Genomic DNA, 18,825 nt, shown 5'->3' on the forward strand with positions numbered 1-18,825 from the left:
ATGCAGGACAATATTGTAGTCAGGAATTTGACAAATTTGTTAGAGAATGGGATTTTGAACATGTTACGTCATCGCCGTTACACTCACAAGGCAACGGTGTTGCTGAAAGATGTATTCAAACAATCAAAAAGATTTTCACAAACTCTCTACAAGATAACAAAGATCCGTATCTTGCAGTTCTCGAATACAGAAATGCACCGCTTCTATGTGGCAAATCACCAGTACAATTACTAATGAGTAGGGACACTAGGTCTATTTTGCCAGTAACACGCAAACACCTTGAGCCGAAAGTTCAAAATAGGCAAGAAATCAAAAGCAAAATGTCAAAATCAAAAATCAAATCAAAGAAATGGTTTGATAAATCTGCCAAGCCACTCACACAATTGTCACAAGGAGAAACAATTAGAATCAAACAAGGTAAACGCTGGAAACAGGCAATTGTTAGGAAACAAGTGCATGACAGATCATACATTGTTGAAACTAATGATGGTGGTGTCTATAGACGAAACAGAAATCATTTGTTGAAGACAAATGAAAAACCATTTCAAATCATAGATACACATCCATGCAATGGCAACGACATTCGTCTAACTGATCAATCACAAAATGACAGTGACAGAAACATACAAAATCAATCAGAGCGAAACTTTTCTCATGATAACACTCAGTCGCAACAACAACAACCATCAGCACCAACTGATGTTGCTGGCAATACTGATCAAAATTCTAACATGTACGTCACTAGATCAGGAAGACAGGTCAAAGTACCTCAAAGGTTGGATCTTTGAATTGATTTATGATGTGTTTTGTGTTATGTTGTATATATATTTGTGATACTTCAATATATTTCAAATGTAAAACTTTTCTTCAATATTCTGTGCTGTGAAGGAAATTCATAATCGCCTATATCCTGTAACCGTGTGAAAGTGATATTTGTGGACAATATTTCTACAATGTTAATTGGATATGTCAACAGCTATCTGCGGTATGAAAACAATACACTTTCAGATGACATTTCTGGGAGGATTATCTGAACTGTTAACATTTAGTTAGAAGAAATTCTCATTAATTTCAAGATACACTCTGCTGGAACAATTAATCTGTCAAGAAGATTTTCTGCTCAGCTGAAAATAATGATAACGCTAGGGTGTTGACCAAATTACTTTAGATTAAATGTGTTCTTCATAAATTTACTAATTCTTTTTAAAAGAAGAGAGATGTTGCATTCTTAATCTTAATGTATCTAAGGGACACAATTCTTTATATACTACAGCATATTTCTCTATTGTAGTTAAAGTTAAAAGATTAAAACAGTTTAGTATTACGTGCAAACGCTCTGAGGCAAAGTTTTCAGTGCATACCAGCACCAGCCCATTAATTGGTATGGGAGGTTATGGAAACTAGCTGGTAAGAAATCCTTTTTAATTTCAAACTATTTAAACTGTGAATGGTATCGAGATTGGCGAATGGGAATTATCCCATGACGATGGTAAATAAGTACCTGGTAAATAAAAGTACACCCCCACCCCCAGGCAGATATCTTAGATATCTTTGATGTTTGTCAAGGGAGATTACTGCGTCAGTGCACGCACTGTCAACAACAACCAAAAATAATTCGATAAATCACCAACACAATCAATTCAAGATAATAAATTTAAAACATTTCAATTTTCTTAGGAGGTATCCGTTATAGAATGGCGACTGGTAATGCAGCAGGCACAGTTCATCCCTTAGCAGGTGTAGGTGCGGATCAAAACTCAGTAGAGGTAAGCATTCGCGTATGATTCAGTACAAATGATTTCGGATATTTTTAATTCGGACAATATCATTGAAACAAAGAGTATGTAATTTCTAATCAAATCAATTCATCAATGTTAACTTAAATGAATGAATCCACATTTATTTTAAAAAAAAATGAAAATGATTTTCCTGAAACATTGTTCTATTCCAATTAAGCTTAAATAACAGTGAAACAATAATTATATTTTCAATTACAAGAAAAAATATCCTGCCTTATTGTGTTTTTGACAGTCTCATGCTTATTACTCGTGTTAAAGGAACTTTTTTAACATTCAGACATTCATTATGTTCCCCATAATGTAAAGTAGCCCAAACAAAATTCATCAAAGACTGAAGCGGCTGTTAATATGGACTAGCTTTCAATGATTCCAAGAAAATGACTTCTCTCGCTAGAATATGCAAGCACAATTTGGCACCCACACACAAAATCAAACACCAATAAAATTGAAATGGTTCAACGTCGGGCTATCCGTTGGGTTAAACATGACTTCTCTCCTCTCTCCAGTGTTACAAACATGCAGGAAAGTCTTGGTTTGCGCTCACTTGAACTACGTAGACTAGATTCCCGACTTGTAATGTTTTACAACATATACCATCATCATGTTGCTATTACACTGCCATCTTACATTCAAACACCAATAAGATTTACCAGACTAATGCACCCACTATGTTTCAGACAAATTCAAGTAAAAACTGACTATCACAAATTTTCATTCTATCCTCACTCGGATGTACTTTGGAACAGTTTGCCAAATCATATTGTCACTATCCCCACCCCTGACACATTCAAGGTGGCTGTGGCAACCATTAAGCATTAGATAAGCGAGCAGTGTTTTTATTCTTTTACCAGTTCACCAATCACTTTTTATCATGTTACCTAAATTGTGTTCTCTTTTATACCCTAGTTCTCACTTTTCTGATGTGATTTACCTCATCAGTGTTTTATTTTTTCACTAACAAGCCGGCGCGCACCGTTCATGTCAGTAACACTCAGAAGAGGAGTTGACATTAAACAGAGATAGATAGATAGATAGATTTCCCTTACATTTTGAGCCCGAAGAAACTTGAGCAAAATGAAAACCTAGTTTAAGTGTAAAACAAAATGGACAACAGAAATTTATAAAAAAATATGCCAAGCTCACCACTTTTCATGCATATATTGAAGACATAAACAATTCATTTGTGTGCAAGCCATTCTCCTTTTTACTTCATTGATCAAAATAACAATGCAGGGTTTTCCAAAAAATATGTTTTTTTATGAGCATTTTTATCTTCTACATAAGTCCAAAGCCTTTTTTGAATTTATTCATGTCAGGTAAGACTTAAAGAAACCATAGATGAATATTTGGATGTATAGTATTTTCCATAAAGACAAGATAATTTTACTCAATGTGAATGCAAATAACACAGTGATTTCTAATACAAACCTGCATGTTCACTGATCCAGACATGTGAACTCTACCGGCGGTAGCTAAAATCCACAGCCTTTTGAGACCCCAATACTGCTCTACTGCTCTCCTGACAATACCTTTCTCAAAGCCTTATTTGCTTAGGCAACTTGTTCTACCTGGTATGATCTAGGATTATTTTAACCGTTTATGGATAACTTGTAATGTTCGTACTCCCTGTCAACTAATATAATGATTAAATGTTGCAAAGCTTAAAACATAGCTTACTCATCATAGGGATTAATTTGTCTCTTGTCAGAATCCGTATCACACTTAATTTTCTGACAACTTGGTTTAGAGTCTTCCAGCTTGGTGTGCACTCTAGTCATGACAGTATACAACCCGTAATGATTTATTTGGGTCATAGGCCTAGATCATGCTGACATTTATTAGAAAATGTATGGGCACTCTTGACAGGCAACACATCAGATTTGCAGAATTCTTGTTCAAATTTTGGTATTTTTGTCTGCAATTCTGTATCATTTTTCAATCTGGGCCGTACATACTTTTCAATCCGGGCTGTATTTGGGATGGGTTATAATGAAATGAGTGTCCAGGAAATCTCAACTTTAACACAATAACATTGTTCTCTCATTTTTTAAAAATAAATTTGAGATTGTATATACTTGAATTTAAGAGAAACTTGACATCACATTTAAAAATTATGGACCATGGGTCTTTCTTCATAATTACAATAAAACATTTTATATAAGAATATATAATTCAGTATTGCAGTATATGTATTAATGTAAGAATTTATCAATTAAATAAAAAATGTGGATCAGGGAAATATTTAAACCAATATTTAAATATCAATTGGTCTATTTCAGAGTTTGACTGAGGTTTTCCGATGCTTTATTTGTATGGAAAAGCTGCGAGACGCTCGCCTGTGTCCACACTGTTCCAAGCTTTGTTGTTATACATGCATTCGGGTAAGAGAAAATGTTAAGCCATGTGTTCATTGTATGTAGTTATTATTATATATTCTACGGTATTTTATTTTTTACCTGAAATAGAAATTGTATTTCCGTTTGCATATATATCTAATTACATATATAATTATATATTGATTGAGTGCTGCTTAAGATTGAATTGTAAATTTAAAGCAACTATAAAAACATAGAATTAATTGATGAAACTTTTACAGAGATGGCTGACAGAGACACGAATGCAGTGTCCCCACTGCAGGTATGTGAAGACTTTATTAGGAATAACTTAACAAGGACTGAACAAGGATCAACTTTAAGTTTAATAATGTCAGGCCTCAATTTCATTATTTTAGCTTTCATGTTTTATTGAAGTATGAAAATGTAAACATGTAAACATCATGCCATGTAAACATCATGCCATGTAAACATGATGACATGTAAACATCTTCCGATGTAAACATCATGATGTGTAAACATCATCCCATGTAAACATCATGACAAGTAAACATCATGACATGTAAACATTACCCCATGTAAACATCATCCCTGTTAACATCATCCCATGTAAACATCTTGACATGTAAACCTCATCCCATGTAAACATCATGACATGTAAACATCATCCCATGTAAACAATGACATTGGCATCCGCGAGGTGCAAGTCAAGTACCTCTGGCTAAAATATGTTTGGTTTACTGAAAAAGATGAATGAGTGGGGAATGCTTGTGGTGCTTGTTTTTTTCTTTGTCTTTTATTCTGCCACATTTATAAATGTATAGCTGATTGTATCCTTTACTAGTACATCTTTTGTCAAACATGATGATCTATAAATCTATGTTATTATTACTTATGCTTTGGCAGGGCTCCTCTACATGTGTCAGAGCTGGTGAATTGTCGGTGGGCGGAGGAAGTTACGCAGACACTCGACCTACTACAACACACTATCCCACCTAGGGATGGAGCAGACACAGACCAGTCAGTATATGTGCACACATACTTTCTGTAAAATGGTCCTCTTCGTGCACATATCATAAATCTGTACATAGTATACGATTGAAGTATATGATCAAAGTGTTTCTAGCTTTGTGGGAAAGTATTTAGGCAAGTTTTAGTCTCGATAGAAAGACAACCTGTGAGAGTGAGAGTGGGTTGGAGCCCCACCATGGGAAGAGCTCTTAGCCTCTCAAAAATGTTGTGTAATAGTGGTGTGAATAAGTTTTTTTGACAATTTGTTGCTAGAATATTCTTTGATTTTATATCAATTTTGTCCAGAATTGGTATTGCTTGTATCCAGCATTGTTACAGAGTGTGACCTGATTAGTTAGCGATTGTGTACTGCTTTGTTTCTGATGGGCTCCTTGTTCGTTACTGATTGTTTTCTGACTTTTTAAGGTGCAGTGAACACAAGGAAAAAATCAGTGTGTACTGTGAGACATGTAGACAGTGCATCTGTCACCAGTGTGCCTTGTGGGAGGGCAAGGTAACATTTTTACCTTTATTTGCAGTATCTTACACTAGTGATGTTCCGATGATCGATTATAATCGAAAATCGATTGGTTGGGCCTGAAATCGGCGACAATCGATAGTATTTGGTTATAATCGATTATCGAAAAAAATAAAAATAAATAAAAAAAATAGTAAGTGTTCAGATGTTATCTTTAACAAAATGGCTGATGAAAGCCACAATGAGCAAGAAAATGAACTATTTTTTATACAACAACACTTAATAACTTCAATCATAGACATACGGTATATGCATATAATGATTAAGAGTTTAATACTGTACATGAATAAAACTACAACTCAGGTACTATCTTGTATTTTAAAAACCGATTGTACTATCAATAATCGGTTACTTGAGTGGAACCGATCATCGATAGTAAAATTGCAACCGATTCCCAACACTATCTTACACCCAAAAAACACACACTAATGTGATCAGAAAGAATTTATACTTATTCTTCTAGTAAGTTGATGTTGTAAAATCTCCCTACGCATGTAGTATCTTAAACCCAGTTTCTTTAAATGAAAGTTTATGATGTTTGATTTTATGATACTATTCCACAATCTACGATAACTGACGTTTTCAGTGTCATGTTTTATAAGGCATTACCAGCAGCTGCATAGCTTTTCTACCTCTTCAGCTATGTATGGTACATTTTTGAAAGAAAATCACAAAACACAAAGACCATAATAGGGAAAAATAAGGGGTGTTTCAGTGAAGGACAGCGAAAGGCCACATCTGAGGTTACTCTACAAATTTTATTTTATATCTCCAGCACACCGGCCACACCTTCAAGCCGATTGAGAACGAGTACAACCAGCATGTCCGTCAGATCATGGAGGAACTGAGTCTCATACGACGTAGAAACATTGAGATTATCAGCCTTGTTCAGGATGTTGTACGGTTACTTTTAAGACATTCTTGCTGTAAAAATCACAACTTTTGTGCAAAAATATGCAACTATTATGAAATTGGTACTGTTTGAATAGTTGCAATATAAGAACAAGCCTGCAAGTCAGGTACTAGAAATGTCAATAAGTTTATCTTAACTAGACTTGTTGCAATGTTCAAAGGCAAATATTAATGTAGAGGATTGAGCCTGTTTTTAAGACTTATTTTTGTCAATGTGAGGTCCACATATCAGATTGATAAGTGTTAATAGAACTGGTACACTTAAAACGATGTTAACATTGACTATTGGAGAAATAGCACAATTTTGTGTAACTTTTCACATAATGGTAAACATCACTTTTTCCAGGAACGTAACATAGACAGTGTGAAGTCAGCGAAGGATGAGCGTGTGCGAGAGATACGGAACGCTGTGGAGCTCATGATTGCCAGGCTGGAGTCACAGCTGAAGAGCAAACTCCTCACTCTTATGGGTATATCAACTGTTAAAATATTGAGCAATATTGTCATGTACTGAAGACCTTTGTACAATAACCTTTTAAACAGAAAAGAACCGTGTTTTCTTACTTTGGTTGTTATGTTGTTGTTTGGGTAGCTATATAACTGTATGTTCGCAACCATTGCTTTACTAAATGAACTATACTTTACTAGTATCACTGAAAAGTTGTCTGACTATGACCTTGTTACAGTTTAAGGATATCGATGAGCTCTTTTTACCTAATCTCATGGCTGTCAGAATGACAATAGTGACATCATAGCATTTTAATACATTATGCCTTAGAATTTCACTTCTTTTCTCTGACAAGAAAATCTTACCGGTATGAAAATTTACTTTTTACGTAATAATTCCTGGTGCAGGTCAGCGCGGGCAGCTAACCCAGGAGACAGAGATTCTAGACTCGGTCATCCAGAAGATTGAGAGTCAGGTGGCTCACAGCTGTAAGAAGGACCTGATTATCCGCAGTGAGGAGTTCCTTGCCATCTTTAGACAGGTCTGTTTGTGAAATGATTGCTGTAGTTTATAGTTCATATAAAAGTCACTATGAAGACCTTTTCCTTGATCAATCCTTTTGGATGCCTTTTTAGCATGTTTGCAAATCTGAAGATAAAATCTTACTTCAATGCTGGTTTAACTTTTTTTCACCAGAAAGACAATATACATGACCTAGATGTTTTTAAATGTTAATGAAGCAGGTACACGTAGAATTGTTTTGCAAGGAATGTGCTAGGTAAAATATAACCAGGCTTTTCAAATGAAAAACATCTTGCTTGTCTAATACTTCTAGATTAATACTAGAAGATACTGTAAGAATGTTATTCTTCATAAATTATTCTTTGTTTCAAAGATTGAAACCATTTCTTTACAGATGCATCGTCGCCCAATGACATCATTTGTGACCGCCCCAGTGCCCACAGACTTCACCAGTGAAATAGTCCCCCCATATGACAGCAGCACATTCGTAATGAATAGCTTCAGTGCCCTGCAACAGAGAGCTGACCCTGTGTACAGCCAGCCTCTACAAGTGAATGGACTCAGCTGGAGACTCAAGGTCTACCCGGTAAGTAGATAGTACAGTGGTCATTGGTGTTGTTTTTAATGTAATGCAAAGACTTTTACCATGACCAAAACTCTAAAAGCATCACTAAGCAATATTTAAGATATTTAAATGACACTTGGTCCCCATGGTTTCAGATAATTTCCACATGTTAAGCAAGGCTCATAACTCTTGTTTAAACGATGGTTGAGTTATGCTCCTTGTTCAAATTGGAAAAAAGGTGAGCAATTGCATTTGCCCTGTGGTGCTCTTATTGCTTGATATTGTCTGTATTGTTGGCCAGTGACATATACTGTGCTTGAGTTACACTGAATGCATTCTTCAGTGTTATCAATAAGAACCAGCTGCCGGCCAAAATGGCCTTTTCAATTGGCAATTGGGCCGGTTCAGATCTGGAAAAATAAGTAAATTTTGAGAAGAATAAGTAGTAGCTTGTCGGTTCATTTACTATTTGAGACGGTTCAACAAAAACTTATTGAGAACCCTGATTGTTACTGTTTGTGAAAATCAACCTACACTTTTACACAGAGCTGCTTTCATAGGAATGATATAAATGTCTTCACATGTATCCTTGTACCTGACAGGATGGTAATGGTGTGGTGAGGGGCAACTACCTGTCTGTGTTCTTAGAACTCTCAGCTGGACTGCCAGAGACATCCAAGTAAGAAAGTCCATTGTTTTCTGCTCATTTAGATATAAATAACCTAATTGCAAGGTGCTAACACATAGTCAAAAGTAACATGGAGCAATTTGTTCTCTTAAAATATCAACATTTAAAAGTCTGTTTATTACAAGAAACAGGTATGGTTTGGAAATTGCTGAGGCCTATTAAAATAAAAAATGATTTAAGTTACCTGACTGAAGGGATTTGCGGACTAGAAACCAAATAGAACTTTTAATCTGAACTGAAATTAGAAGAATCGGTATAATTTGAAGGTTTCAAGACAGTTTGCCATGCAAAAGTATTTAAAGAAAATGTCATCTTACTGTCGGACCAATGTTTTTCTGCAGGATGTTACCAGAAACAAATATTTTGTCTGTTTAGGCTTTACCAAATATAACTGAATGCTAAATAACACTGTTACTTTCACCAGGTACGAGTATAGAGTAGAGATGGTCCACCAGGCTTCCCGTGATGCAAGTAAGAACATTGTGCGGGAGTTTGCCTCCGATTTTGAAGTCGGGGAGTGTTGGGGCTACAACCGATTCTTCCGCCTAGACCTGCTGGCCACAGAAGGTTATCTCAACACTGAGGTCGATTCCCTGACCCTTCGTTTCCAAGTCCGACCTCCGACATTCTTCCAGAAATGTCGTGATCAGCAATGGTGAGTGGGGTTGTAGCAATTAATTTTCAAATCTGTCATTCCTTGAACTTGTATTTCCCAAACCAGGCGTAGGTTTTTGCTTGCTTTACTTTAGAAGTTGCATGTGTTAAATAATGGGTCCTCACTAGATATATAGAAGGCATTATGCAGAGTGAAATAATTCACTGGGATTTTTAGATATGAAAGGAGGAATGATGAAATGTTTTTTTTCTATTCTGTGTTTTAAATATTTAGTTTCTTGTATATTAAAAAACTTATCACAGATATGGCACAATTTAAATATCTTTTTTGATACCAAAAATAGCTTGTTTACTATGGCTTTCCATTAATTTGCCTTAAGCACATATATATCACATTGTACTGGATGTATTCCTGTTTTGTTTCTCAATGTTTTGTTATAAAATCAAACTAATAAAGATATGGTAATTGTTTATCAAAACACACTTTTGTATTATGTTTGTCTTCAATTCAGGTATATAAACCAGCTTGAGTCATCTAACACACAGTACCAAATGCAGAATAATGATTTGAAAGAAGTAGGTCATCACTTTGTGTAACTCATTTTGTTAAATTGATTTGAACAATAGGAAGTTTTAGAAGACAACATGAATGTTTTTATTCAGCTTTAGACCAATATAAATTAATCGCTAGATTTTCATCCAAATCTTTTTTTAAATGGGGGCGGGGGGTATTTTTTACTTTTCTTTGATAACTGTTACACTGTTGAATATGTGTTCATGCTCTTTCTTATTGCATCAAGGGACCATATGCATGTGTTTATAGATGGACTCCGAACACGATCATAACAACTCTCCTTTTTTGCATATGAATATTATATGACATGGAAGAAATGAATAAACGCCATTCCCTGACAATACCCGACTGATGCACAAATACAGACCCAAGTTACATTTTTATAAGAGTCATTAAAATTTAAAGGGGGTATGGGTGCTGAAAAAATAGGGGGAAGGTGGGGATGAGAATCTAGCAATTAGTTTATAGTCGCCTTATGACTTACTTAACAAAGGCACAATTAATTTTTCAGGAATAATGAATAAGAATTAAAGGACACCAATTATTTTGTTTTATCCTTTTGGAAAATAATTACATTGCCAATTATTTTTGTCATATATATGTCCATGTGTATTTCTGGAGTGTGTGTAAATACCGTTATCCTTGTGTTTTAGAGAATCACATTGGAAATTCTGAGGAACAAACATTCCAGTAAAAAAGGAGCAAAAATCGGTAATGCATTGTTTGATTTTTGTGTGCATGTACATGTTTACTTGTTCTTTTTTTGAAATGAACACATTTTATCTTTCATGTTCACATGTGAGTGGCAGCCTTTCCTCATATCCTCAACAACAATGTCACATTAAAGATTTTGGCATGCAAATCGTAGCAATGTAATAACTCTGGCTAAAGTACTTGTTAAGTGATGCCCCATCATTGACTGAAAAAAAACAAACAGTAATAAGCACTGGCATTGTGATTGTATTCAGATTCCCCCATCCCCCTGGTAGACGAGGGTCTGGTTGACAGCCTGTACACCAAGTATTGCCATGGTGACCAGCCTGTTGCTGAGGGCGGTTCTGAGATAGAGATAGAACACAACGCAGACGACACTGAGACAGACTCAGACTCGTCTGACAGGAGTGAGGTAAGAAAATAACAATGAATTATCTTGTATGTTTTTCAAAGAAAAAAGAGTCTTGGGGTCCCCGGGGCCAGCACTGTTAACCAGTGGTGACAATTCAAACACTATTCAGGTGATTTTGTACCTTTATTAATAGTTTCACCCATATGTGTAGTCAAAATTTGACAAGTTAAGCCCCTGACTGAGAAAAACAAGTGTTGGATACTTATGATCAGTTCTGGTATGTTAAGAGTTGTTGGCATTTAAAGAATTGAAACTGAACTGAAAATAATTAATTGGTCTTGTTATAATTAGTCTTGTTTCCTGTATTTATATTGTTGTACTCTGTTCTTTGCTGTTACGGAAATATACTATCATTTTAATATGTCACAGAAATTGTAACGGAAATATTACAAGCCTCATTTTATGTGTTACAATGAAAACAGAAAAATTTGTATCTTAAGAGTTTCTACTGTTTTGTTCCTGAACAGCTGAGCCAGGGTGAAAGCCATGATGATGATCTAGAGGAATACTCCATTACTGAGGAGAATGATGTCGATGAGGAAAATATGTATGTACTAGATACTGCAGATAAGTAATAAGTCAAGACCATTTTTGTGTATCAGTTTAAAAATGGGGTCTTTATTTAAGCTTCTTTGCCAGTTGGTTGACAGGTTGACAGACAAGATTGTTGGTAGATTTGCCATTGTATGCTTTTCACCTCCCGGAAGGTTAATGTTGAAGAAAAACCCCATCTGTGTTCGATGAAATTGCATGTAGGCTATAATGAAGCAAAAAGGCTCAAAATTAACCTTTGCTAGAGTGTATATAGTTTTTTGAGGCCCTGGGTCAACAGGGAAAATAAGAGCACCCCTGGAATCTGCTGGCTGTCCTCTTGGTGTCAGCTCTTAACATGGTGCATGTATGTCTTCAAGACAGGGATAGGAAAGAAAATGAAAATACATTATTTATCCCACTACTCCAGAGGTGCCTGGATAACTATGTTAAAGAGCAAGAGACCAGGAGGAAGTAACCAGCTACATTGACCAATGTCATTAACATCCTTCATTATAACCTTACATGCTTTACTCCTGTATCTCCCACAGGTGCCTGGACAACGATGTTGAGGAACAGGAGGAACTTGGGATAAACAATCTGGACCAGGACACACCTGCTGGTGGGGAACCAGCAACATCTGCCATGAACATTCTTGAACAGAAAACTTCCAGGTTTGTCATGGGAATAGCACCTTCTTCTGAATGGATTGGTCCCTTTCAATCAAACCACATAGGAATGATTCTTGAGTGTTTGTCTTTAAATATGTACAAAGGATGGTATATCATGGAAAATGCGGGTTAACATGTTGCCATTGTAACCAACTGCAAAAACTTCTAAAATATTCTTGTTCACAATAGCTACGATTACTTTGGAACAGAATATATGAAGTTGCAATATGAAAATAAACGCCTAATTTATATAATAGTTATGTGCCTGACTGTAATTTGATTAAAAAAAACCAACAGCTGGTAATCCTGTGAGTCATGCCTATTATCCATTATGATGTCAGAAGAAGAGAAGCTACAATTATATGCCAACAGTTAAACTGTGTTATTATTGAGTTACTCTGTGCAACAGACTTTCAACATTACAGGAATGATGATGAGACAATGCTGCTACAGTTTCTACAAGACAGTGAGAATCAGTGGCCACGCAGTCGACGCCTTGGACCATCAAGGTTTACCACACCCTCTAGTACAGGTGAGCTACCTCAATAGGGAGGGCACTTGTAACTCTTGTAAATTAATCTATCTTTGTTCAAAGTGAGCAAATGGTGGGGAAATATAGATTGATGCTCTGTAAAATGAAAGTGTTTTTGTTATATTCATTACATGTATATTGAATGATGATTAAAAGATAGTTGGATGCCTGGTTGATTCTTATCTCGGTTAGTGTAATTATTTTTGTCAAAAAGACCAATATGGATGTTTGCATATGTAACAGGTCTGTAGCTGTTCAGCATCTGTCAGTATATTTAAAATACTTCTATACTAAATTACAAAACCTCACATCACACAATGACGAAACTATCTGTATAGTACACATCCCAATTTTAATTTCTCATACAAAATTGATATAATTGATTAAGGGACAATTGGAATGAATAAACTTTCCTCAAATGAGTTATACACCCAATACTGTGATAATCCACACGCCCCAAGTCTCACAATTGATAGGAAGATTATCTGAATACTTGAGTACCAAACCTATTACTCTACGCCATCCCTTATTTATATGATGCATCCCTTAAACTTCTAGTCTGTATATTTACAGCTGACATCCTATTGAATCTGGACCTAGGTTTCTTCTTGCCACGTCCCCCAACCACGACCTCCGCCTCCTCGTCTGCCCATCATGTCCCCACCCCCCCTCACTACCACAGCTGAGTCCACCTCGGGCAAGAAAAACAATGCCAGACATACCAAGACTACTGACTCATCTCTATACTCAGGTAGGTCTAATGATTGTTGATGAAGGTGGTTCCATGAAATTTCTTTCTAGCCAAATCATGCCATAAATTAGTAGAATCGAAATTTTGTAGCAGCAAACTTTTACTGCTCTCGACTTGTCCGAATTGAAATGTGTTAAATTGCTTCAAACAATGAGACTTGTTGATGGTGAACTTGTTTTTATGTTCTCCAGGCGCTACATGCAGTGTAGGGGATACATCCTGCCAGTCGCTACAGGACCTGCAGGCCCGTATCAACCGCATCACTGAGACGGACACACTTGAGCACATACAAGCACGCTTTAATGAGCTTGCGGCCACAACCTTCTCCACGCTGGCTGCTGCCAATGCCGCCGTCTCAAGTGAGATTGAAGCACGGGCAAGGGCCACTTTAGAAAAATCAGGTAGAAAATCATGATTTAAATGTTTATACCCCCTTCATAAAAATTGTTAGTGGAGTGAAAAATGTACTGATTTACATTGTATGTCAATATGACATATTCTGGCACAGTAATCAATGTAAGGGAGATGTTAGTCATCTTTATATGATATACATTGGTTTGATGCCATATATTTTAATATTAAATGTATAACAAAATATCTTTGACTTCACTGGCAGTGAAACTGACTATACCCCAAACTGTAACATTTATAGTATTCCTTGCCTAAAGAGTATATTCTTCAAGAGTTTATTTCCATTTAAAGACCTTTATAATACCTTTTATTTCTGTGTCAGTAACTAAAACATTATTTGATCTTCTCTTTTAAGATCCTATAACATGCATTTTTATGTATGAGGATTGATTATTATCCTATTTTATTTCATATTGTTAAATTTTGGTATAAAAACAAGATGATTTAAACTTGAAAATAAAAAGTCCATTATATTCACTGTTTTCTGATTCCTTATCACATAGTAGCCTTGTGTGAATGGGCAAATATACTTCAACAATACTACACAAGATAATTTCAACTCTTGTGGTCAAATTTTAATGCTTTTATAAAAAAAAATCACCCCCCAAAAATAAAAAAAATAAATTCCAATCCAATTCTATAAAGGTAGGAAATAATAGAAATACTATGATAGTTGGTTGATCTGTGATATTGTACCACTTCTTGTTGCTTGCGTAACAATACATGGCAAGCAATTTGAAGCAATACAACCACATAGATCAACCTAATACAATCAAACTCTGTTGGCTCTTGACTCGATTTCCTTGTTGGCTCAAATTGGATGTAAAGGACCGATTTCTTTAAACTGAAGTTAAACATTCCTGCTTGGCTTGTATTTCCTGAGGATCAAGTTGTTTTTGTTGGTTTCTGGGAGTTCAAGCCAGCGGGGTTCGACTGTATTTTAAAACTTCCTATATGTACATGTATGGGTAATGATTGGTATTTCAGAGCGAAAGCATTCTGGGGATTCTAGTCACAGATCAAAGGATGATAGCAGTTGTAAGGGGAGCAAGGGGAAGGAGTCGGACAAGAGCCCACGCAGAGCCCAGTCAGCAGGCACCCTAACTATGCTGGGTGGGTAGAGATACTAGCAAACTTTTGATCCTAGTACTTTTACCTGATATTATGTTGCATTTAGCTCTAAAAGGATTACACATACACCCATAAAACTTACTAGGAGTTTTGATCAGTTTTATGTACACATGCACATGTTTTTAATTCCAAAACTCAACGTTTAACCATTCCTCTATCCAGGAGGTGTCAGGGAGTATTCATGAGGTCTGGGATAACTAGTTTACCAAAGAAGAAAGTATCTGATACGTTTTGATGAAAGAACAGTATAATTTTCAAAAGTTCATTATGAATAGTATTTTTCTCCAGGGTTTTCTAAAGGGATGCAGGTGATAATGGGTTGATTCAGGGAGAGTTGCCTCCTCTCTCTTTATTCTTCAACCGTGTAAATGATGCATGTTTCAGCCTGATTCCGTGTTCAAACTGTAATAATCATTCAATAGTTTTGGGCTTCTGATTTTGCGTCTAGGCGATTCAATTTATTATATAAAATCCCATTGTACATGAAAACTGTATCTTAAAACTTCGCCAATTTGCATAGCCTGGTATTATGTTCTCATTAAGAGTTGAAATTCTATTTAACCGTAAAATATTACTTGTAAAATCTTTGCTAACACAATACAGCCATTACTTCCCTTCACTCTTTGCTCTAATTAAGTCAATGACATTGATGACCACATAATCAATTGATTGTGCTTTACTGAAATATCCCGACACCTTTTAACTGATGTGAGATGCCTAATTAGGCTTATACCAGCATGAGGAATGCCATAAAACTTGGAATTTTACTGACCACAAATAACAGGGAATAACATTGGTTTAATAACATGAATTCTAGCTTAGCTATTAAAGGGTTGTCAGCTCAAAAAACGGGCCTGAGGGAAGTAATGGTTATGAAATATATGTGTTTTGAAAGTTTTAAAGCATTGCTGATCACCATACTTCTGTACAATTTTGATAGCATTATTTTATCAACCTTGTTTTCTTATACCAGATAAACCACTATCCCTGCCTGCCCTGGACATGTCACTGGAGGAGGGACCCCTGTCTGACCTTGACCTCACCCTGGATGGGGCCTTGGGCCACGACCTCCCTCAACAGTTTGAGGAACTGACCTTCCAGACTCTCCCTGTACATTCAGGAGATAAATACCCAGCCTCAGACAAGAACAAGAGAGGTGGGTTGTAGCATTTATGTACTTGGCGAGTACCTAAATCTGAATGCTTTTGACTAATACAGTATTAAGTTTCTATGGCTAGGATGCTCAAGGATTACAAATATCAAATTTTGTGCAATCTTAAGTTGGGCTCAAATTTTATATCTGCTATATAACAAAGTAAGTCAATTTTAATGTTTTATGAAAAACTGCAATGGCTGAAGACCAGTCAGTCTTCTATAATTCTTCTGATCTAAATTTGATACAAAATAAGTGGAGGTATTTTATTTTATTTCATATATATGATAAATTTTGTGACAGCTGGATTGCTAATGAATCCTTATTGGACATGTAATTGGTATTTTATAAAGCATATAAAAGTAAATCACCATTTAACAGGAGGAAGCAAAAGCAAGGCCAAATCAGAGAGACAGAAAACTCAGAAGGACAAGGAGAATGCCAAAACAAAGGAAGAGTACACTGAACCTACCTCCAGTGTGGAGAGGGGGTCAGGGGAGGTAACTAGCCAGGAGACTGGAGAGGTGGTCAGTGTAGGGGAGACAACCCCTGCAGGACCTCAGGTTGAGTTTACTACTGCTGGGACAGGCAGCTCACGGTAAGTCATAATATATCCCGATCTTGGAGGTGTTCAATGTATTTTAATGCAAGAGGGTGCTGGCTATAGCCCCAAAAACACTTTAACAGCATAGTTCTCAGCCCCTCAGAAAAGACACTAGAATATGATTCTACTAAGCAGACAGATTCCAGCATGATTCATATGGTCTATAGCTGATTGTACAATTGAATTGTTTGTTAATTGAGTGCCAACTGAATAGATACACATTGAACTTGCTTACATAACTTTATTTTATTCAGAGAACACAAACAATGATAATGCAAGTTACAAGTTTGTGATTATCTTCATTTAAGGATTTATTGTTTTAGTATTGTGGTTCATCAGAGTATGAAATCATTGCCCAGTAATTTAAGTCTAAAGGACTTCACAATTATCCATGCACTTAAAAAATGTTTACATACGCTTATGAACCCCAATACTAAAATATTTACTGTTTACATTTACATCCATCATTTTCAGTGTCTCTGCGATAATCCAACTAAAACTAAACAAACACTTCCAAGACAATTGAACGAAGTAACCATTTGGCATATATTTTACTGTGATAAAACGTCATTTGACCAATCACTGGCATTGTTTTTGTGGCATAAGAAGATATTGCGTTCATTACATTGTAGTGCAATTCAAAGGATATTCGTTCATCTAAGGCAGCTTAACAGGAGTGTTATGTCTGTATGTTTCAGAGACGACGATGATGAGACTTCAGTTGTTTGAGAGCTACAGTTGTGGCCATGGTTTGAGGAACTGAGATTTTCTTATACTGCCATATTGTGATTTCAGGGCTCAATAAAGCTCTTTTTGTGGGACCGAATAAAGCTTTGTGACTGACTGTATGATTGATGTGTGAGACTTACTCAATATATTGTAATCTGTTTTGCTGTATTTGGGGAAAGTGATGGAATCTCACTTAAACATGAATTTTAGTTTTTGAAGCCTGTGTTAAATAACTTAAATTGGAATTGGTTTTGTACCACATGAAAATGTGATGTGTATACTTGAAAGAGGTTTATCAAGTTTATCTAAAATGCAACACTTTTGTTCAAAGTAAAAGAATATACTCAAGATTAATATATTAAACATATATATAAATATACAATTTTCATATGTGTGCGTGTGTGTGTGCGTGTGCGTGTGTGTGTGTTTAGTGATACAACATTGTAATCTATGCATGATTAAAATTGGCTAATGATTAGAAATATTATTACCGAATTTTACGATAACTATTATGCAAATGAGCAGGGAAAAAATCTTGAGAAAAATTGGGTAAAATCTTTTTTCATTTTCAAAATATGAAATTCAAGATCTTTCTAAAATCAGCCTGAATTGGGCTTGGAAAAGATCAGTAAGCATTATTCTCCACAGAAAATGATTGTCTGTGTACTTAAGATCATCAGTTTTAACATTTACAGTAAAATTCGGTACATAACACTTTGAACGGTTTCAGTATTTGAAATAGGGCATTGCAATTTCCAGATGCTACGTCTGTTTATTAGATTAGCATTAAGTATTGGACTTGTTTTGTAAATGATAATTTTGCAGAGCATGAGTTGTACATGTTATTTGCATTTTGTTTTTCAGTGTTGTGCTAATTCACTCTGTGATACCTGTACATATTCACATAATTATAATAATAGTTGTTCATGTTTCTTTCGTCAGCATTTGACTTTATTCTGTGTGAAAGTCTCTGCCCTACATATGTATTGGGTAGGGTTAATTAATCTTCCAACATGCTTGTGCTGAACAAAGATACTACTACTGCACTGTATGTTTAATTTATTTAAAATTTTGATTGTGTGTTTCTGTTTTTCGTAGATATGTGTGATTCTTACATTCCGTCACATATATGTCTGTCCGTTCTGTTCTTGCTCATATTTGAAAATATAGTTATAACAAGA

At 35.7% G+C, this 18,825-nt stretch overlaps 1 protein-coding gene across 1 annotated transcript; it reads left to right on the forward strand.

Moving 5' to 3' along the window:
* Positions 1-1,601: 1,601 nt before the first annotated feature.
* LOC128229750 (E3 ubiquitin-protein ligase TRIM37-like) lies at positions 1,602-18,825 on the forward strand. The gene is given in 24 exon segments (XM_052941565.1): positions 1,602-1,766; positions 4,079-4,180; positions 4,396-4,436; positions 5,039-5,152; positions 5,570-5,657; positions 6,457-6,579; positions 6,940-7,063; positions 7,449-7,582; positions 7,958-8,149; positions 8,731-8,807; positions 9,241-9,471; positions 9,944-10,007; positions 10,659-10,716; positions 10,974-11,131; positions 11,599-11,678; positions 12,214-12,336; positions 12,759-12,865; positions 13,439-13,530; positions 13,532-13,616; positions 13,826-14,017; positions 15,015-15,140; positions 16,132-16,314; positions 16,693-16,909; positions 17,614-18,825. Coding segments are annotated over 24 exon segments (2,814 nt in total). The 5' UTR covers positions 1,602-1,694; the 3' UTR covers positions 17,645-18,825.

The sequence above is a fragment of the Mya arenaria genome, chromosome 4 (genome assembly GCF_026914265.1).
Source record: "Mya arenaria isolate MELC-2E11 chromosome 4, ASM2691426v1".
Classification (NCBI taxonomy): Eukaryota; Metazoa; Mollusca; class Bivalvia; order Myida; family Myidae; genus Mya; species Mya arenaria.